The 22,925-nt window shown below is 43.3% G+C and overlaps 1 protein-coding gene across 2 annotated transcripts in view; it reads right to left on the bottom strand.

Moving 5' to 3' along the window:
- The window catches only part of PDZD2 (PDZ domain containing 2), a 141,385-nt gene that overhangs the window by 7,238 nt on the left and 111,222 nt on the right, over nt 1-22,925 (bottom strand). For both annotated transcript variants that reach the window (XM_030470174.1, XM_030470175.1), the window contains 10 exons: nt 22,474-22,606; nt 19,291-19,372; nt 18,228-18,331; nt 17,425-17,593; nt 15,474-16,264; nt 14,134-14,278; nt 8,405-12,002; nt 7,589-7,706; nt 4,273-4,374; nt 399-669 (listed from right to left, as the gene is read on the bottom strand). In XM_030470174.1, coding sequence (XP_030326034.1) covers nt 399-669; nt 4,273-4,374; nt 7,589-7,706; nt 8,405-12,002; nt 14,134-14,278; nt 15,474-16,264; nt 17,425-17,593; nt 18,228-18,331; nt 19,291-19,372; nt 22,474-22,606 — 5,513 coding nt within the window. The remainder of the gene's footprint in view (nt 1-398; nt 670-4,272; nt 4,375-7,588; nt 7,707-8,404; nt 12,003-14,133; nt 14,279-15,473; nt 16,265-17,424; nt 17,594-18,227; nt 18,332-19,290; nt 19,373-22,473; nt 22,607-22,925) is intronic.

The following is a 22,925-nucleotide window of genomic DNA, read 5'->3' as shown; positions in this document are numbered from 1 at the left end:
TTCCTTGAGGTTGTTGGGGTTTTTTGTTTGCTTTTGTTTTGTTGGGGCTTTTTGTTTGTTTTTCTTTTTTTGTTGTTTGCTTTCTTGCACTGACTACTGTTATTACTTAAAAGGAGTTTATCCTGGATTGGAATAACATGTGGAATCACTAACTTTAGTAGAAATTGGATTAGGCCCTAAATGCCCCTCTAAGTTTCTCCCTAGTTATGATACTTTAAAAACCCAACCCAAACTGCATTTAGGCTCCAAAGAGAACAAATAAAATTTAAAGGTAATTTCATTTGCTCCCTTCAATCACATAAGGCGCAGATGCTTTTAATCTAAAACACATGGACATTTTTCCCTTCAGTCTGCTCTGCAAGGGAATCCTTCCAACTGTTCTTGGACAAGGATCATACCTGTTCCTATTTCCATGGAAACATCCTTTCCAGACCCCACACATTTTCTGCCAGTAGCTGATATCTCAAGTCTGGAGGAATTGTTTGCTTTGTCTTTTTCCTTCTGGATGACAATGACCGCATATCTGTATAGTCTCGCCTGATGAAGAGTATTCAAGACATCCCCATGGACTGAGTTCTCAAGAGACTTGCCATTGATTGACAGAACAAGATCTCCTCGATGAATAGTCCCTTCTTGAGATGCCACTCCCTTTGAAAACACTCTGTGGACCTACAAGAAAGATTTTAACTTCAGGATGCTTTAACCTCATGACCACACACAGTGTTCTACAGACCAAGGGGAACATGGAGACCATACCAAAGTTTGCAACCAGTGCCCACTGCCTGGATGTCTAGCACACAACATTTGTCCCAACAAACATCCTCAAATACTAAGGCCTACTGACTGGGCAAAACCTGCAGTTCAGGATGGGGGAGGAAGCAGAGGAAAAGATGCTATTATTGCATGGTCATTTCTAACCCAAAGACAACCAAAATCACTTAGAGAATTGTCGTGGTTTAACCCCAGCTGGCAACAAAGCATCACGCAGCTGCTTGCTCACTCCTCCCAACTATGGTGGGATGTGAAGGAGAATCAGAAGAAGGTAAAACCCATGGGTTGAGATAACAACAGTTTAATAACTCAAAATACAATATAAGACTAATGTTAGTAATAATTGTAATGAAAAGGGAGATAAACAGAGAACTAAAACTCAACAATAAAACCCCAAGTGGTGCACAGTGAAATTTCTCACCGCGCACTGACTGGTGCCCTGCCAGTCCATAAGCAACAATCAGCCCCTCCCCAGCAAACTCCCTCCAGTTTATATACTGAGCATGACATTATATGATATGGAATATCCCTTCGGACAGTTTGGGTCAGCTGTCCTGGCTATGTCGCCTCCCAACTTCTTGTGTTGCTCCAGCCTTCTCACTGGTAGGTCATGAGAAGCTGGAAAGTTCTCGACTTAGCATAAACACTACTTGGCAACAACTAAACATCGGTGTGTTACCAAGATTATTCTCGCCCTAAATACAAAACACAGCACTGTAGCAGCTACTTTACCCTCTACCCAGCTACTTTACTTTTACTTGGAGCACAAGTCTTATGAGGAACGCCTGAGGGAACTGGTGTTGTTTAGCCTGAAGAGAAGGCTCAGGGGGAACCTTGTCGCCCTCTACAACTACCTGAAAGGAGGATGGAGAGGGGAGGTGGCTGGTCTCTTTTCCCAAGTAACAAGTGATAGGACAAGAAGTAATAGCCTCAAGTTGCGCCAAGATTGGATATTAGGAAAAATTTCTTCACAGAGAGGGTGCTCAGGCACTGGAACAGGCTGCCCAGGGCAGTGGTGGAGTCACCATCCCTAGAAGTGTTCACAGACCGTGTAGATGAGGCCTTTAGTGACGTGGTTCAGTGGTGGACTTGTCAGTCCTCGGATAATGGTTGGACTTGGTGATCTTAAAGGTCTTTCCCAACATGGCTGATTCTATGATTCTATGATTCTAGGCAGAAAATTAACTCTGTCCCAGATAAAACCAGGATACATCACAAAACTGTAACATCACAAAACACTTATACCTTCACTGAACTCTTCAGAGTCTTCAATTAACATATTTCAAGTGCAAGGTTAAACCCATAGCTGTGCTACAGCAAACAAGAAGAATAGAGTTGCAGTGTGCAACACCCACTCCCCAACTTCCCACTGACTAGGACATGTATCCTGTGCTGTTTTCAAATGCAACTTCTAAGCAGTGCATAGCATCTGTGCACTGAAAGGCTCTGACTGCAGCTGTACAAGTATTTAGCTGAACATCTCAATTTGGCTGATAAATATCATGCAAATAGATGCAAACGGATGATTCAGTGGATTGAAATGCATTTTTTCTACGGAAGAAAAAAAACCCTCCCCAAAAAACCTCTATTCAGAGCAGATTAAACTTCAACTAAAATCCAGCAAGTGCAGCTGAGACTTAGATGTGTGCCACTTACGGAAAGGAACTGACTGAAAGACTCAAAACCCTGTATTTAAAGACTTGCCTATAAGGCACTGTAATTTTAGCAGCCAGAATGTGGTTTGAGGCAGCAAATTTCTGGACACAATTTTGCATGGCATTTTCTCTAGGAATTTATCCTAATACCCAGATTAACAGTGAGGAATCAGATGCCTTTTGGCTCCTGTTCCCTCCTGTTGCAGAGCCATGCTGAGATGGGCACCTGCCACAACCCTACGGATCCAAGGAGATAAATTTCCAGCCAGCCTAAGCAGACATTCAAAGCTGGAATAACAGCTTCAATAACAAATATTGACACCCAAATGCAAGAGGTAAATGGAATACAGAGGTCATGTCCAAAATACCTGCTGCTTTCCCTCAGATGCTCAACTCCTCAGTATCTTGAAGCTCACCAGGCATTTCTATTTCTGCACCCAAGTGTGGGCAGAACAGCCCACCTAAGCAGCTCAGCACCCAGTGGCAACCCTAAATCCAGCGGGGACCCAGAATCCCAGTAGATCAAGGACATTAAAATGTTCCCTCCCCAAGAAGCATGCTTCACACACAGTGAACAAAGAGAAAGAGCAGGAGCTGATGCTTTTTTGGTCTCATGGCTAATGGCATTCAGAAGAAAGATTTCATTAGCTACTCAGCCTGAGAGAGCTCAAGATCCTAATTTTAGGTAGTTTCGCAGTCTCTGGGGTGGGACACTGTTGAGCCTTCCTCCTGGTTGCAGCTGCCACTGCAAGTTGCCAGGCCAGAGACAGGGAACACAATCTTTGCTACAAGAGAAGCAGAAGTAAAGTTCCCTAGACTGTGACCATGTTCTAAGTCAACCACTGCTTAATGTAAGATACCCTTCATAGAATTATATCATAGAATCATAGAATGGTTTGGGTTAGAAGGGACCTTAAAGCTCATCTAGTTCCAATCTCCCTTCCCTAGTGGAAGGGACACCTTCCACAAGACCAGGTTGCTCCAAGCCCCGTCCAACCTGGCCTTGAACACTGCTAGGGATGGGGCATCCACAGATACTCTGGACAACCTGTTCAGTGTCTCATCATTGGTCTTGTCTAAGACCAACACCCAAAAGATTCTTGCAAGGGTTGCTACAGGCCCCAAAGACCCGAGGACATACCCTTCTTCTAATCTCAGAACTTAATGAATCTCTCTCTTTCAGCATAGAATTTAAACTGTCTGTAAAGATACTGTAAAGAAATTGTCATAAGGGACACTGGTTGTCTTGTATTCTTCTATCTCACTGATCTGGTTTCGAACAGTATAAAAAGTGCTTTGCATGACTTTTTACACACTAACATAACTTAATGGCACCACACAATACCTTTGGTTCAGAATGCTGTATAAGCATTATATGCTTATACATAATATACATAATATTTTTTATATATACATAATACACATAAGCTGTATAAAAACCCCCGAAACAACACCATCATCTACTGACCACCCACAGGTCTTAATAACATCAGAACAAATTTGTGATGTGAAATCCAGAATGTTTGCTGAAGTCTGAAACAGGATTTGCAAAATCCTTCAAAAACTTTGCTGTGGAGTTTACCTTCAAGGGCTGGGAATAAAGATTCAGATATAGCCAATCCCATCCAGTAGCAGACTTTTAACGACTGAAGACATAATTGGCATCCATCTCCAATAATAAAAATTACACTTCCCAGACACTGTGATTTCAGTAGCAGATGGTATGCAGCCACCTCTGAGAGACTGTGAATGACTTGCAATGAGTCTTGATAAATGGGCACTTGATCTAATCACCAGCCTGCTTTAAAGTGAGCTTCGTAAAAAAATGACTTGCAGCATCACTTACTGTGACCAATTTCTGTTCCAGATCTCTTCCTCCAGCAACACTAAATCCCAGGCCAGCTCCTTCTTCTTTGTGCAAGACTACAAAGTATGTGTCTTCTTTGCTCTAGCAGAAAAATGGAGGTGGGGAAGAGAGGAAAGGAGAAGAAAACAAAACCAAAGATCAAGACCAAGGTCCTGCACAAATGACAGATTCTCAGTACCCAACTCAAGGAATTGAAACTGAGACATTAAATGCATTTCTGCTCTCTACAGATGAGTAAAAGCCATATAGAACTCCTCAGGCGACAGCAAAGGTTTCTTCAGCCAGTTCAAGGCTAGAAAGAGAAGTCAAAATTAAGATGGTGGAAGGGTATTAAACCTTGAGCAGCCTAATTTTCACAGGTGGTAACCAACTGCATTGTTTGACATTTTGCAGTCAAAACTGAATAGTCTCCATCCACTTTCTGGACTAAGCACTGTACTTTCCAGAGAATTATTAACACTTTAGTTATCGATTTCTCCTTCCCCTTGAAAGGCAGTTACAAAGATGTAATGCAGGGCAATTGCATTAACTTCTTCTCACCAGTGCTGGACAGGGACAGTGACTACAAATTGAAGCTGGAGAAGGTTAGATGGGACAGCAGGAAAAACTGTTTCACCTGGAAGATGAAAATATGGAGTCTGTTAGGCATCCAAAGGGGACTAAGCTGTGCTGTTGTGGAAATAGGAGCACCTAGCACTCGAAAAAGACCGGTGCAGGGCTGAACTTGGCTCCAGACCAGAACAAAGGTGTAAAGCTGATTTCTTTGAAGGGATGGCCTGTTGCCAAAATACAGAATTTGCTATGAGAAAGAAGTAGTCCCATCCAGCAAGTCTGGTGCTGTCTTCTGAACAGTTATTAGGACAAAAGCAGACACTGTTACAGAAACCACATTTTATGGTGTAAGGGGGACTATAAGCAGGCATTTGGTGTAGCAAGGGCATATTAAACATCAGTGGGGCAGAGCATGAGAAGTGAAGAATAGAAAGCAGGAGTCTCAGCTTTTCCGATCCAATTTAAGTCATTTCCAGAAACTGCCAATGCTAAAATTAATGGGACATCACTAGAAACTAAACTATAATCTTTTTAGCATGAAATGACACTTTCAGTTCACTTAACTCAGTATTTTAACTCAGTGTTTGCCTTTTAATTGTTTCAAATATCACAGGGAACCACAGATTCTGAAATGCCAGTCAAATATTTGGTCTTGCTGTGTACTTTTTTGTCAAATAGTGGCCCTGGAAGGTTTTCTGCATTAGAGGCATCCCTGCGCTGCACAGAACCAATGTGAGAAACTGATGCTCCACATCACTGATCCATGAGCGCTCAAAGATAGAGGAGCAGTCAGGGCTGAACTTCTTAGCCCACAGTCTTTTGTAAATGTTAAGACCCTTCTTAACTGCACTCGAGTGAGAATAGCTTTATGTTAGGCTAGAAATAATAAAATCAGTTAAAAAACTAGGCTAGCCCCTTTCAAAAAGCAGTGAGGGTAATGGAAACATACACGTATCTTTGATCACTAAGTATTATAGTAAGCCTTTTTGTTTAAAAGATCAAGTTCTTTCCAACCCTTGATACCATAACTTACTTACTCTGCTTAGACTGGGAAAGAAGAAAATAGAAATAACAGAGGCTCAGACGTTAGAGGGTTGTGTGAGGACTACACATTCTAGGCCAGTCAGCAACACAGTCTGAATCCTGCCTTCCCATTGTTTAGGTCATGCATTTCCTCCCTCCCCAGTTCTTACTGCTGTCCTCAGCTAACATGGGTACTGTGAGGCACAGAGACATGGCTATGGATGCTTATTGCTTTACTTGGCCACATAGTGGACATACACGGCCTCCAGTGATTATCTTTGTTTAGCCTGTTAGCCAGAGATCATTGGTCATAGAGATTTAAACAATAAAATGCCTGTATAGTTCCTTTTTTTTATTATTTTTTTAATGTACTAGTAGCACTTATTAAATGCTAGCAGTAAATTCAGCCCTGTTCAGAGCAAAAGATGATGACACACTCTTTCCGGGGAAGCTCTCAGCCTCAATCAGGCAGTCCAATTCATTTTTCAGCAACTGCATAACTATGAAGAACTGTCCTATTGTACATATAAATCCAGCATTTGACTAGCATAAAATTTTCCAGTGAACGTGCCATACAGGGATTAAACATGGATGAGAAACTATGCAGACAAAGAGTGCATTCCAAAAAGTGTTCAGCTTTATAAACATTTGAGTTCTCTAGCTTTGAAAAGTGGCACAAATAAATAATCTCTCCAAGACTCCATGCAAAATACTTTAAAGTACGCTTAATTACCTTTGGCCATAAATACAATACAATCCCAATTTTATCAGTAAACCTACCAAACCCTCTTGGCTCACCAAGATCTTGGGACCTAAAAGCTTTAGCTATGTTCACCCTGGAAGGAGGTAAAGGTGGGTGTTGTGGGGAGGTCCTGTTCCCCCCAACCTGTTCTACGTTTGAAATAGCAACCTTTGGGAGTAAGACTCAGGAACACCCTAAATGTAGCTCAGCCAGCAGTTACACAAGACCAGATGGCAGTCTTCCCTTCTATGCTGTCATTATTTTATCAACTTCTGTTCTGATTTAAAAGGGGTATGGATGTATCCCACAAACACCGCAAACAGGGAAGTAATGTTCTGGCAATCATTTCACTTTGGAGACCTTCTTTAAACACCTGGATAATGAAGCAGGTTATTTTAATGCAATAACCAGTTACCACAGAAGAAAACAAAAAGGTCACAAGAGTTTCTCACAAACCCTCCAGCAGTCACTTTCTGGTGTTGCAAGCCACCAGTTCAGCATTACACAAAATAAACTCAATTTCCACTACTGCAGCTTCTAGCAAAAGGCGAGTGCTTCCAGGCACAGAAAGGAACAGAGCTTCACTTGCAATGTAGGGAAAGTGAGTCTGACCCAGCTGTTTGGTGGAAAGCTAAATTCTGATGTGCAATTATTGGCAAACCCAGTAGTTCTCAGCTGTAGTAATGACTTCAAATGGAGGCACACTTCTCAACTTAAAACAGGTCTATTTATTGTGGCTCAAAAGTGCTTTTGCACTGGACAAACAATACTCTTTCTTATACAAATGCAATTCAAATTTATTGTCAGTTTATAGAAGGCATTTCAAAAACTAGCATTAGTAAAACTACCATCAACTGTAACCTACCACAGGAGTACTGAAGGAGCAATCAAACTGCTTGGAAGAGATTCTATCTGCCATTAAGAAAACCCTTAAAAATGCTGTCAATAATCTTGTTTTATCTTCCGGGGATTTTTTACCTTTACTTGTGCTTTGACTTCTTGGAGCATAGCAGCAATGTCACATTTTGGTACTACTGCTGACAAAACAGACTGCAGTTTTTGCTGGTCCAGGGTTGAGACAAGCAGCTGATCCAAGCTAAAATGAACAGGAAAATATAAAAGACAGCTTTATATTTCTAGACCGTGCAGAGATATGTTTCAGGTATACAATGTAGGCTGCATTAGGGTAAACGATGAAGGGCCAGCTCATTAATAAGCAGAAATCTTGGAAATAGGCAAGAAATAGTGTATGCTGGATGGTAGGATGTATGGTATGTATGGTAGGATGGAAGGGGCAGAGAAGACAATTTAACAATAACTCTGAAAATTGGTCCCTTTTCTGCTCCTCTCCTCCCTTCCCCAATAGTTTTAGCAACAGATACTAACAAAAACAAGGAGACAGCTACATCTGAAGACTGCTTTTGGCAGGACAACAAACTCTTTTGTCACCGCAGGCTGTGCTGGCAGCCAGTGCTGCACAGCCTCCCCTCCATAGCGGCTGCTGTGCCATAATGCAGCCAAAACCTGACCAAATCCAGCTACAGGGACACAGTCAAGGTGCCCAGCCATACCAGGATGAAGTGTTTCACCCTATGCAGGAGCACAGCTGTCACCAGACAGCAGCATGGCAGCTCCTGGTGATCAGGAACATGAAGGACACACCCCGAGCTGTGAGGGGAATGGGGGCTGTGGCCAGAGCTGAAATGCGCTTTGGGGCAGGCAATGGGGGAGCTTCACCTCAGGAGAGACTTGTAGGGGTGAAAACGAAACACCATTAGCAAAGCCAACACCAACCTGATGGACCAGCTGTTTTCAGAGTGCTCCCCATCCAGAGAGCTGCCGTGGGGCACGTCATCATCCGATGCAGACCCCGGTGTTCCCGAGCCACTGTCCTGAGGGCTGCTGGCACCCGTTCCCATCCCAGCACCACTGCGGGCTGGTGGGGCTGTGTCACCCAGGGCAGACACGCCGAGGGCTCTGCGGGGGGTGATCTCCAGCTCCGTCTTGAAGCAGGCAGGCTGTGGTGGCCCTGAGAAGTCTTCACACAGCTTGTCCAGGTCGGGCATGCTGAGGGCCCTCAGCTCCCGCAGCCTGGAGCGGGAGAGCGGCGGCCGCCCCAAGCCCCGGCTGCGCCGTGCCTGCGAGGCAGAGGAGGGAAAGGCGGTTGTGTCTGCCCCAGTGCCACCATCCTCACTCCTCTGCGGCTTTCCTTCCCCCCTGCTGCTCTCTGCCACATGCATGGGCTCTGCGCTGGAGGGAGCCTTGGCCATGGTGCTGGCTGGGCTCGGGCTGCCACCGTAGGAGCTCAAGCTGCGCCGCAAAGCCCGCGGTGTCTCAGCAGGACTGGCTGTGGAAGCCATCCCACCACACGACCTCCTGGCAAGGGGGGACCTCATGGCAGAGTGTATATCGATGGCCTTCACGATGGGCCGGTCGAAATTTGCCAGGTTTTCAAAGGATTTGATCCTCTGTTTGACAGAAAACGATGGGATAGGTTCATGCGGCCAGTTCAGCTCATAGTAGTAGTAATTCCTCCTGAAGCTCCTCAGCTTATCAATAGTGGGGCAGCTAATGTCACTGGCTGAGGGGGATGTGTCGTGGACCCTCTGGGTGCTCTTGGCGGTGTACGCCTGCTCCTTCTGGCCATTCGGAAGGTTCAGATGGACTGTCTTTATCATTCCCGTCGCTGCCTGGGGATACCTCTCCTCTGCAGCATGGCCCTGGGGGCCCTGCACAGTATTAACCTCTGCAACATGGCATTCCTCCCTCAAGTGACCTGATAACTGGGCTGGCATCGAGTAAGTCCTTGTCACAGGTTTTGACAAGCCACAGAGACTTCTGTCTCCAGCAGTATCTGCTTTTGAGAAATACTGCATGGTCCCCATTTCCTCAGCCAGACGAGGCACTTCTGTGTTCACCTCTTCTGTTTTCTCCAGCAATGGCAGCTGTAAAAATGATGCTGGTGATGAAGAGGCAGAAGAAGAAGAGGATGAGGATGATGTTGAGGAGGAAAGCTTCACCTCAATGAAAGTGCGCTGGATCTCCTGCCCTTCCAGCTGCTCCTGCTGAACTGAGGGGGACCTGAATGAAGCAGATGGTCCTACATTTTGCTGATCTAATTGCCTAAGGTCATCTGCACTATAGATGCTCTTAATTGCATTCAGGCCTGTTCCAGGGTTCTCAGTCCTCCCTTTCATACATTCAACTTTTGGTATCCCCTGGCGAGATGAAGTGACTTTGGACTGACTGTCTCTGGCTCTGAAATCATCCACCTTAGCACCCTTACCCTGACACACTGCAGGCTGCATGGAAACTTGTTTTTCTTTTGGCTTTCCCCATGCCTGCTGCAGGTCTGTTAGCTCCCCAGAGCCACATTTCATTTCACCGCTCGCTGTCGGGCTGCTGGTGCCATTCAGGAGAGGCAGAAGTGAATCTTCAGAAATGACCAGAGATGGTTTATTTTCTAGCTCTGACTTCAGAGTCCTTGAGGCTGCTGAAATGCTCTTGCCAGGATCTGGGTTTGTAGGTGAACTACGGGACAACGGTGTTTTCTTCCCCACGAGTTTGGGGGACAGCTGTGGAGAAACAGAAGCCCTTTTCTGATCAACCCCACTTACACCACTGACTTTGGTAGGATTAATGCCAGAAGAATCTGAATTTGCCTTTGCTTTGCCTTTGATGGTGAACCCTTTTAGCTTTGGTCCTGCTTTGGCTTTCTGGTTATTTAAAAGAGTGTCCATTATACTTTTTTGTGCCATTCCTTTAGATTCCTGACAGGATTTCTTCTGTGAGGATGGACTGTGCGGTACTGCAGCTCCTTTGCAGTGATTTGTGCCTGAGCTTTGGACTTTTCCATTTGAAGTCCTTCCTGAAGTCACAGAGTTAATTTTCTCATTTTTTCCTGGCAACTCATGAGTTGTATTAGCCTTTGGATCTTTAGATTTAGTGGGAAAAGGAGACCTGAGAGATACTGCTCTTGATGACGATGCATTCACATGACTGCTGTCTGTTTTACACAAGTTGGACAAACTGTTGCCTTCTTTCTTCACTAAGCAATAACTAACGGCATGATTACAGTCATCAACCACCATTTCACTTTCAGATTTGGATCTCTGCTCATCATGATATCCTTCTTTCTCAAGTAAGTTGTTCTCCGAGCCACTGACATTTCTAGCAGAGCAGAAGCTTATCTTTTTGCAGTGCAGAGACCCTTCCTCTTCAATGGTTTCACAGCATTTCATACGTCTGTTACTGTTCCCCAAACCCATCTGTTCTTCTGTACTTAAGGCACCGTTGTTACAGAAAGAGTAAACTTCAGGGATACTGTCTGAGTTCTTTAGGATGTCTTTTTCTGGCAGGAAAACTGAGGCAGGAGAACAAAAGGATGCAGAAGACGCATCTGAACACCGTGAAGGACATGAAGTGGAACCACCATGATCTTCCAAGCTTAGTTTGTTGATGCTTGTCTCCAGTGACCCACACATTGCGCAGCCCTCAGTTTGTAAACCCTTGCTGCTGTAAGGGTGCAGTGGGGACACAGAGGATGATCGTCTTGCAGATGTGAGATGCTGCTCTTGTGTGGGCTTTTGCGGCTCATTATTCATGCAACAAATCTCAATCTGCTCCTCATCCGACTCAATTACAGTACAGACTGCAGGGGTGTTAGCAGCAGCAGCAGCAGCAGCAGCGCAAGGCCCAAGCAACACCTCGTTAGCACTATCAAAGGCTTCTATGACAGACTCCGTGTCCGAGTGAGAATCCTCCGCAGCCCCATACATGGACTTTGGAAATGGGTCGCTTCTCTTTCCTTCCAGAGTGTTTGCTGCAGGCAACTCATCCTCATTTAAGCTGCTGTAATTCCTAGAATAGTTATTTAATGAGTTTTTATTCACAGTAAAAAGTTTGCCTGTGTTAATGGTGTCCAACACAGACAGCCCCAAAACCCCTTGTGCGCTAGCTCCACAATTCACAGTTTTTTGCAGCAGCTCCTCCTTGGTGGCTCGTGGCTCAGAACTGGGACAGCCTTCGTCGGTCCCACAGCAGCACATCGTGGTGTACTCATCTCGGAAGGGGCTTTCCGCTCGCGATGGGGTACGTGAAGCCCTGCTCTCGGGAGCACCCATCTGGCTGACCAGGTCATCGATATCGGTGACGGGGATGGCAATGCACTCCTCGGGGCGGCTGCTTTCCATGTTACCTTTTTGCACGTCTCGGCTCGTGGCATCAGGTGGCACTGTTGTTCTCTCCACCGCACAGCCAGCGCCTTGCAAACCTGCTGCTCCTCGCTTTCCAGCACTCGGTTCTTCCTCAGTTGCAAGGATGCTGTTGACGTCGGCTTGATTTTGACTGTCTATCCCCGGAGACAGGATGAGGTTTGTAAATCTGCTGACAGCTGCATCATTAAAAAAATAAATAATTAAAAAGAAGCAAAATCCTGTCAGATATAGGAAGTGATATACAAAACACCAGGTTTTATTACAAAAATAGACACCCACGTAATCAGACTACATTTGCCTTTTGCTCTGCACTCTTTCTCTTCTGTAGTGATGTTTACAACAACTCAAACTAATCATAACCCTGTGTATTTGAGCAGCACACAGAAGGGAACAACCCACTCATCCAAGGTGAGCAGTCACGATCTGTTTAATTCTCATCTTTGAAATTTCAGCAGTTAAGCAGCCAACTACCAAAGTGTCAGTCTGCAGTAAGCCAGGCTGAGCAGTACTACTGCTCATTACTTGTTTGATCAAAGATGTCTCAACAGATTGCAGACAGTACACAAAGCCCTGGCATAGCAAACAAAGGTGAACAATAACACAGTGACGAGCTGTGCATAAATAACTTGACTCTGATCCTCTTGGCACTTCTGCAGGTGTTTAATGTGACACGCATGGGTGATGTTATACACACATTAAGCACATGGATTTCTGGCACAGACTTCTCCTTCCTTCCAATACATGATTAACCCACTCTTGGGCAACACACTGAGCTCCCTGTCACTGCTGTACTCTGATACATTCCTATTCATCCATTTCTCCAAGCTCTTCAATTTTCAGCACTTCACCCTTAAGCATCTGCTTGTACCTTTCTACACTGCTTCTGGGACATACATCCCCATTCAAGCTGCATTTCAGATAAGGCCTAGAAAGTGCATGGAGGAGGGGTGTATTCACAGTCGGCATCCTTTCCTGCTTATTGAAACGTGACAGAAGATCTCTTTCATCCTTGCACAAACCTGCGGGATTATCCACACTTCTTAACTTAGGTACTCATGTTAAGAAGTGCAGATTCCTCCTGGAGTCCACAAAGCAGAAATCATCTCAGAAGAGCAATTTGAAGCAGCTAGGCTAGGATTTGAAGTACTGCCCTACGTCAGCATGCTGGACCACACACTGAAGAGATCCTCTTCCCTAACAGTGGGACAGAAGAGTTGCATGATAAAGGAGTGCAAATGTGCCCCTACCCCAATGCTATTAGTCTGCAAAAGCCACAGCAGTCTAAGGGAGCAAGAACAGGACTCTGCCAAGTCAGAAATTCCTTACAACTGGAACTGAAGCATCTGGAAACACTTTAGGCTCCCAGGTATTAATAGGTACATGAAGATGATCATAAGCTGGAACGAAGAAAAATACTATGTTCTTCCTGAATTTGAAAAGTATGCTTTTCTTTTTTGAACACTCATTTCCACACCACGTAATTTGTACAGTCTGTGGGGATGCATATATTGCTGTAGCAGCATAAATAAGCCCTGAGCAGAAACTAAGAAGGTATCAAATATTTCAATTCAAACTAGAAAACTTTTTATAAGAAACATGCTCCATCCCCGGCAGTGTTCAAGGCCAGGGACGGGCTTTGAGCAACCTGGTCTAGTGTGAGGTGTCCCTGCCCATGGCAGGGGAGTTGGAACTAGACGATCTTAAGGTCTTTTCCAACCCAAACCATTCTGTGATTCTATGGAAATAAACATTTTTATATTATTCTAGTTTTCTGGGGTTTTCTGTTTTGCCTTTCTGCACATTAGAGAATTCTGACACAATGAAAGGAAAAGAAAGAAAAGAGGCTTTTATTATCTAATTGTCCATTCATAAAAAACATTACTTAAGCTTCAGACTTCAGAGAGAGACAAATGTGATTAAAGAAGGTCAATATATTTACCTAACGGGCACAGCAGTAAAGAGTGGTCAGGACATGGTCACTGCCAAGTCAGCTCCAGCTCTGTGTGAAATGACCCAGACCTCTGCAAATGCTGGCAGGAGGGACATACTTTAAGCAGGGGCTTTGAATGTTCCACACAGGAGTAGGTTTGCTCCCCTCACCCTGGTGCTACGGAGGACCCTGAAGCCAGGTTTGGTGATGAAGTGCTTTGCCTGGCTCACCAATGCAGATACAACATACCCCCTGTTTTTTCTCTGAATCGATTTGGGAAGCTGGGGCAGCAGAAGATCAGACCCAGCTATCCACTGCTGGAATTTTCTCCACTGGTACTCAGAACATACAGTACAAAAGCAAAACTACTCTCTCACCTGGTGTTACTTTCTGGATCTCCAGAGTTACAGATGTGGGAAGACACTGCATAAGCAAGCAGATTTCCTCGTATGTCATCTTACTGACTGGGATACTGTTGATGGTGGTAATCTCATCTCCTACAGCCATCTTGCCCATTGATCCCTGATGCAACGACAGATTCAAGGAAATTATAAATACACAACAAAAGCGCTGCCACAGGGGCAAAGACTGCAGGGAAGCAACTCATGGCTTCTGAGCAATGTTCTGTATTTCACATCACTGCAGAGCACAGGTACCACTGCTGTCAGTTTGCCAACACATAAATAAAGGGCAGACTGTGCTTTCGCCAGGAGAGAATTAATGGTCAATCTCAAACAGGAAGGTCAAAAGAGCTGCTGGTTTCTCTGAGAGATCAGTATCAGGAAGGAGGACATAGCTCTTTTCATTTAAATGAATTGGGCTGAATTAGCCCAATTCAAGTTCAGGTCTGGAACACTGTCTATCATTTTTGCATTTCATGTATGAATTATATTCCTGGTCATAACCTCCCACTGGACCAATGGGACTCTCCTAAATAACTGAACTGGACATGGACGGAGCTTTTATGGTAAAAGCCTAAGTTTATCTCTAAAGACTGCACAAAAGACAGAGAAAAAGACAGGAACAGAACTCAAATCCCCAGCTCTGACAGCCCAACTCAATCTGCTACAACATATTCCCTCTTACCCTAATGGCCACTAACTAGACTAAAAATGCTACACCCAGCTTCGTACATCAGAGTATCCTCCTTCCTTTTTCTGCACTTTTCCATTTAGGTCAGCAATTCCACACACAAATATCCAAACTAATATGTGCATATATGAGATTCAGAAGAGCCGTGTGTTACCACCACTGCCATGGAGCTTGGCAAACCTGGCCAGCACCTAACACCTCCTGGTACCATCTTCATGTAACACAGGAACACATGCACATAAAATAATAGAGATTAATAAACATTTTTACCACCAGGATTTACTTTTTTTTCCTTTGCCCCTGGTAAAAAGAAAAGAAACAAAAGAATAGTATTCTCTCAAAACTGTGAGTGCGAGCAGGGACAAGTCCATCTCAGTAGATCTGCCTCCTGACTTTCTTAGTTCTGAATCAGCCAGGATATGCTTCTGAATCAGAATGATTTCATTTAACTGCAGCTTCAGACAATGTGGGATGAGACATTTTGCCCAGCAGAGACAAACACATCCCTTGCACGTGTTATTAAACAAGTGATCAACGGATGACTTGTTTAATAATAATAATAACCGTAATAATCCATGCAAAATAGAAGCAAATCACCACAAGGCAACCCAAATTAAAAATTTACCATTTCTGCTGCTCCACCTGGCCGCAGGCCTGTGACAACAACCTTTAAGGGCATGGCCTGGATTTCCAAATCCAAGCCGAATGACTCGTGCTCATTGCGAACCAAAGTGACTATTTCACCTTGGCCCTGCTTGGCTCCTTCTGGTGCTTCACACTTCTTGCTGTGAGGGAGCATCCTTGCAACAGGCTTGTTATAAGAGCCATGCTCCTCCATCCTCTGCCTCTGAAGGCTTCGGCACTCAGTGCTCATCATGCTTTTCACTCTCGTGACTGCTCTGTGCTCAAGTTTTGGGGATCTCTTAGATTCAAGTTGTGCTTCCCGGAGCTCCTTCAAACTCAGGCTGCCAAGACGAACTTCAGGCACACTTGAGTAATCAAATGCTATGATGGGGAAGAAGGGAGAGTCAATTTGCTCCAGCGTGCTGTCTGCAGACTCCACGGAGCTGCTGAAGACAGGGGAAGATGTCTCTGTGCTACTGTATCTAGGTGACCCACTGTCCTGGCTCTCATCATCGATTTCTACAGACGAGGTTGTAATGACAACGCCAGCATCCTCCTGGCTCTTGGCCCTCTGGCTTCTTTGCAAGTGGGAACTTTCGTCATCATCACTAACATCACCATCATAGAAAACAACCCTCCTCTGTCGATGAAAGGGGCTGCGGGCAGATTTGGGGCTGTCACTGAGGATGCTTGGTCGGACAGACTCCACGTGCTTGTTGTGAAGGCTGGATAATCTCCCACTACTAGGAGAAGTCAGACCATTTGCTTTTGCCACTCCTGCTTCTCTGGCAGCTAGGAAAAAAAACCCATACTATAATTGCATTTATAGATGACTTTTAATACCATGCGTCTGACTGCAGCAGATTACATGTGGCTCTGATCGCAGGGGAAGCTTAACATCTCTCACAAAGCGAAAAACAGGTTTTTCACGTCCTCCCTCTAACTACAGTACAAGATGGATGGTAGACAGCACTACAATTTATGGGTAATTCTCAGAATGAGTTCATGGCACATCTGGTTCTATTTTCAGTTTATTTATAAATTATGACTATGACACAAAGAAAGGGATGCAAATTCACATGTGTATTTTAGTTTAAACAAGACAATTTCTTTCACATTTTGCTTAAATCTGTCCAGGACTGCCTGTGTCAACTTAGGAGAGAGTGAAAAATGCTTTCCTGAACAAAGACACAAGCACAAAACAATCAGCTTCAAATTAAAGACTAATTAGCCAAAGAACCCTTTCCACATTCTTCTTAAAAAGAACTACATCTTACTTTGTAGAAAGTTTTTTTTTTGTTTGTTTTGCTTTGCTTTGTGGAAGTTTTAAAATAAAAAATGTTTTTAAAGCATTAAAGAATGAATTTCTAGAGAAAAATAAGCTGTAGACAAAGACATTATTTGAGAAGCATAGGAAAGGCAGAACAAATGTAATAACCTTTGAGATCAGGGGTATGTCTGTAAGGAAATATAAGATTCTTTCAGTCAAATACTATGGGGACAAAGACACATGTGCAAAATACCTCATGTCAAATTGAATATTTGATTGTTTTTACACTGCCATTATGTGACATTTTGAAATTGTATATTTGAGATAGCTATGAACACTTTCATTTAAATATAATCAATCAGATGATCATCAGTCATTTAAAAAAAAAACCCAAAGTGCAGTGCTGTCAATCTAGTTTCGGCCAAACCAATCAAATAAAGTCATTTTCACATAATCAGAGCAGCAATTTGGACAAAATACCATGGAAACGGGCATTTACTTGCATTGTTGCAAACCCTTTCCATTTTCCAGTATGAATTTAATATGATGAGCACCAGCTTGCACCACGCTGCCCAGCATTTCTTACCAGCACAGGACTCACTGTACAGCTCTCCCATAAAGCAAACCAGCTCAGTGATTCTCACCCCCATTAGCCAAACGACCACACATTTCCATTTCTTACTCAGGTTGCCAGGAAGAAGAGAACCATCATCCAACAAACTGCTTCTGTTCTTCTGACGGAGCTGCTCTTCATCACAGGAGGCTGTTACAGCATCAGAAAATGGGATCTGGCTCGTACCATCATGCGAGAAGTACTGGGAAAGCTCTGCCTCGGAGCTGACTGAGCCCTGCTGAAAAGAAGTGAGCCTGGTGACCGGTGGTCATCAATGCTCAAAGCCCCTATCTGCATGCAAGCACCACGAACTCCACTCACATTGCCACCCTTGTCAATAAAGGAAGTTTAAAGCAAATTTTTAAACTAGAGGACTTGTCATTACATTGAGAGCCAAACTGTCAAACTTGGATGGCTGAAATGCTGCACATCAATACATTTTTAGCCACTATAATAAATAACAATGGATTCCAAATCCCACTACTGTGCAGTGTATGGCTTCTTTGGCTTTCCCAGGAAAACCAGAAACTGTTCCACTGCAATGGCTATATAAAGAGACCAAACACTCAGCCTTCTGCCCACAGGCTCGGGTCAATCCTGCTAACCTCTTCTGTGTTTCCCACAGCACAGGGGTTCCTCAAGGTGGCAGGAGGTGGGAGCTCATAGCTCTTTCTGCCATGCTCTGCACATAGCTCCTGAAGGCTACAGCCATACAAACAAACAGGAGCTTTCTGCTGTCAAGATTTAAACGTGTGAAGTAAGAAAGAAACACTTCCCATGTGAGAGGGAAGGAGCATAGATCCTCAAATAAGAGCTTCAGTGAAAGCTGAATGTGAAGCCGATGCTGTTTTTATTGCATCTAATCCTTTTACCCGGCTTGCTGGCTCCAGGAACCGTTTCATAGTCCAGCTGAGGGGAGATGAGGTCTCTCCTTGTTTGGCCTTCACACTAGGAGACGGACTTTTTTGTACAGCTCCTGTTAAACACAGCGTAGTTAGATGCCAAAAATTAAAGCTGTGGTCTATATATACAAACCAGCTCCTCATTCACCTTCTGAGCTGGAGACTTCATTTAATCCCACTTATTTATTATCTAAATTGCTTTCCTAAAGTGAGATTTATTAACATTTCACACGCTCTCCTTCAGATCAGGTGAAATAAAGTCAGAGAGACATATTACACCAGCCAGACCTACGACAGGGCTATGAACAGGAGATGAGTAGGAGAGGGTCTTCCTCTCTTCCTCACATGTTGGAGCATGCTGCTGACTAGGTGCAACCTCAAAAGACAAATTAGTAGCCACTAGCAAGGTCTTAGCTGACACAGATATAAAGAGAATAATCACAAATCCAACATTTCTGTCTAAAAATCACCTTACTAGTCACTCTGCCACTGGCAAGAGTTTGCTTTCATCTGTAAGATTTTAGGAAGTGCTAAGTCTGGAGTTCAGAAACATAAGACAAATGCCAAAGCACACATTTTTTGAGATGACCCCAAAGATTAAAATGCAGTTAAAACACAGCCCAGTATGCAATATCCGGACTTCTTCAAATGGACACAACAATACTTTCTCTTTTTTTTGTGTGTGTGTTTTGTTTTGCCATCTATGTGGATAAATGTACACAGATGGAGTTGATTCATCCTGTCCTTGGACATTGTGCTTCCCATTTATCTTGAAGAGAGGATAAAGCAACCACCTCTTGGCAACCCTACTTTCAGATCATGACAGCCTAGCGAAACAGAGTATTATAAGCTATAGGGTCAAACTGTATGGTTTTAATAAAATTTCTGCAAATGGACAGAGTGACTACACCCCCTAAACTGTTCTGGTGTTTTGAGGATACTCAAAATATTGATTTTGGGGAACCCAACAGGATGTCCTTAAACCTTCCTGTACCTTGAACAGGACACATATTAGGAGAAAACAGGCTGCTACCTGAGACGTGAGAAGAGTTGGAATCCTTGCTCTCTCGGTGGGTAGTACGTGCGATTGCTTCATCCATCTCCTGCTCAGAAACCTATAGCCAAGAGGAAGACAGAGATCAAACTGGGTAGACAAAATGAAGATGAAAGTCTGACCATTTATCACTAGAAATAGGTGATTAATTTCAGGTATGCTACTATTTTTAAAGATGCAGTAAGGACCACCTAGTTGAGAGCTCCTAAGTCCTAGTCCCCTGATTCAGACTCCCTCTATGCTACTCTCCTTCAGAAACCAGGAGGCAGAAGCCTGCCGACTTCATGAAGACCACGTCCAAACACCACATTATGCAAACAAATAAAACAGCCAGACTTAAAGAAATCAAATGACGCCATTACAGCACAATTTTAACTCAATTAAGTGCTGTACATTGATTTATCAAGAAAATATTACTTTAAAATGGACAAAGACTGCTTTGTACAAGGACACATCAGCAACAGAAGATAGTCTACACTTAACCTACCAGAAGAATACCAGACTTCCCGTGATATTAGCTGTCTTTTTAATTCTCATTTGTCCTTGCGTTTAAAAAGAAAACCTAAATCAGTAATTGGTAATTAATATTTCTCTGGTTTAAGAATAAATACTGGTTTACCATATTTTCTAATTTTGTTCTGAATGAGTGCTACGCACTTAATTCTTATTACTGGAAAACTCCATATAACTTTGTAACAGGAAAAACTAGTCTGCAGGAATATATATTCAAAAACAGAAAGCAAGTTAATTCTGTCAAAAATAATTTCTATGCACACTGCTTTACATGAATTAAAATTCAGCATAAATAAGGACTAGAAACTTGAATCTTTCTGAACCATGAAGATTTGAAAGATTCCTAAGCAAACTCAGCAGTTTAAACATAGTTTAAATGCCGCATTCACTCAGAATAACAAGAAGAAAGAAAATTTTGTGGTATTTCTCTTGGAAGTACATGAAAACACTAAAGTGAACATATTCAGCAACAAAATGTACTGTAGGCCTTTTGTGTCATAAAATAAGACATTAAGTATAAAAACGTCCAAAGCAACATGAGCCTTTGTAGAAATACATCTCTGTTTTCAACCTTACAGCAAACCAAAAGCCTACCAGCTCCTGGAGCACAAGGAGTTCCTACAGGACACAGACCAAGCCTCAAGAGCATGCTTTAGGAGCTTTACACGAACTTTGGAGTACAAGATGTCCCAGGAGTGAAACTAGGTGCTGGGCAGAATGCAGTATTTTTTTAAAGCTAAACAGAAATCCACACCTGTTCAAGCTCTGCCAGCTGTGATTTTTAGCAACCTCCATGCCTAAGGCAGATCAAACCAGAGAGGGACAAGCTAATTTATAACTACACTCCGCAGGCTGGGGTATTATTAAGAGCTAATAAAACAAAATAAAACAAAACCAAGATAAAATGCCCCACACACCTCTATGGAACCCTCATGCTGCCAGAAAAAGGATGCTCCACCCCTGGCAGTGTTCAAGACCAGGCTGGACAGAGCCTTGGATGACATGGTCTAGGGTGAGGCATCCCTGCCCATGGCTGGGCGTTGGAACTAGATGATCTTAAGGTCCTTTCCAACCCGAACTATGCTACGATTCTATGATTCTATGACAATGACATAATGATAAATATGCGTCCCCATATGGACTCTCCTTCAGAGATTCAGCTATGACGGATTGTGGATTCAACACTGCCTAGGAGGAAAAAATGCTTTAGGGTCACTCCAGCTCAACTTTAAGCTTTTCTTAGAATCAGCTTAGCATTTCTTGGCAAAGAATTTGTTGTCATTTTAAATATCACTTATGAAAAACTGTAATAGGAGCCACTTAATAGTTTCACTCTGTTACTGAGTAATAGCAAGCAATTAATTTAACTCAGTTCACCTCCTCAGCAGATACCTGGTTAGGTCACTTATTGGCTTTCAAGTCACCATCACAGCAAGATGAAGCATGGAGAAGAGAGGACAGGCTCCATGGAATTTTTACTTCATGCTACTAGCAGACTCTCCAAAAAAGTCTATATGCCTTAATAATGCAGTCAAATGGAACCATCATGTTGGTTCAGCACAGCACACAGACTCCCTAGAAATACTGTTGTCTTAGGCTATAAGCCCAATTCTTACCCCCTCCATGCCTACCTTTAACTAACAGAACCACAGCCTCTTCCTTTTTAGCAGCACAAGGCCTTGCAGCAATGATAATAAACTCTGGGCAGCAGACCCCTATTTGTCTATTGTTTGTATATTTGATTTAGCAGAAAATATGCAATTATAAAATAAGAAACCTGAGCTCTCCTAGATATGGATTTATTAAGGTCTCCATTTGTAGTTAGGAGTTCAAAAGTCAGAGCTCTCTGGACCCACTAATGCAAATATTTTTACAGCTTCATTCCTGTTTAAACAGGAAGGTTTTGTACACTCATAAAATTCTTTGAAATATTGAAATAAAAGAAGTTGTTATTCCCTATAGCTTGATTGAAAAGGCTTTTATCTTCTATCATCAATTTTTAAAAACTGCTTGAAAATACTCACTTTGTAAACACAGCCTTCTTTCCAAATTGCCCTTGCACAGATTTCACAGTAGCAGTACATTCCTGATTCTCACGTTTTAATTCCTGAAGGAAAACTTTGATCTTTGGACAGATTTTACTTTTTTAAAAACAGTATTCCTACTACTTTATTATAGTTGATCAGTTCAATCCGTTGATATTTATATTCCTGGCCCTAATTCATATTCTACCCAGAGACAAGCTAATTACAAAATAACTTTTAGGAAGAGGAGGACCTGTGGCATATTTGCATTACCACTTGGTCCAACTACCGAGAAAGATGGGAACATTCACTCTAGTAGTTCCAGGAAAATTGCATTTGATCAGTGGGTGATTAAGTGAAAAGCAGCAGGGACAGTCCAGAATTGCTACAACTTACAAAATTGGAAGGCGTTGTTACAATCCTGACTTATTACACAACACATGCCATAGAGAGAAAAATCCAGTATTCTTCATCTGCTGCTTTCCTGACACCATGACTCAAACTACAGCACATGCCATAGAGAGAAAAATCCAGTATTCTTCATCTGCTGCTTTCCTGACACCATGACTCAAACTACAGCACTGGATGAAAACAACCCAGACACACTAGCTCATTTTCTCCTCACCTTTGGGTTAGGATGCCGACTAATGATTAGGCTTACTGGACCTGGACCACATTCGCTCAGGATGGCGTAGGCTTCGCTTAATGCCGCGTGACGCAGGCTCACTGAATCTGCCTCCAGGATCTGGTCACCACGGCTGCAGAGAGATAGAGCCAGTTAATCACAACTGCCTTTTACGAAAGCATTTGTGCTTTCAGCTGATGGCGAAGCTTTTTCAAAAATACAATTGTCTGGAAAAGATCTGATGTGCAAAGAACCCAGTCTTGATCTTGTTCCCAGTGACGTGAATGCTTTAAGTCCTGTTGACTTCATGAGGGAGGTGCAGAGATCCCTTCTGCACTTAACGTCAGTGCTACAAACCCTATTAAACCAACAGAGAACATTGGCTGCACTTGGACCAGGGTGAAAGCAAACTTCGATTCCAGTTCTGCATTTAGAAACTTGTTGAGCAAAGA

This window comes from Strigops habroptila, chromosome Z (assembly GCF_004027225.2).
Source record: "Strigops habroptila isolate Jane chromosome Z, bStrHab1.2.pri, whole genome shotgun sequence".
NCBI lineage: Eukaryota > Metazoa > Chordata > Aves > Psittaciformes > Psittacidae > Strigops > Strigops habroptila.
This window is presented reverse-complemented; position numbering and strand designations above follow the sequence as displayed.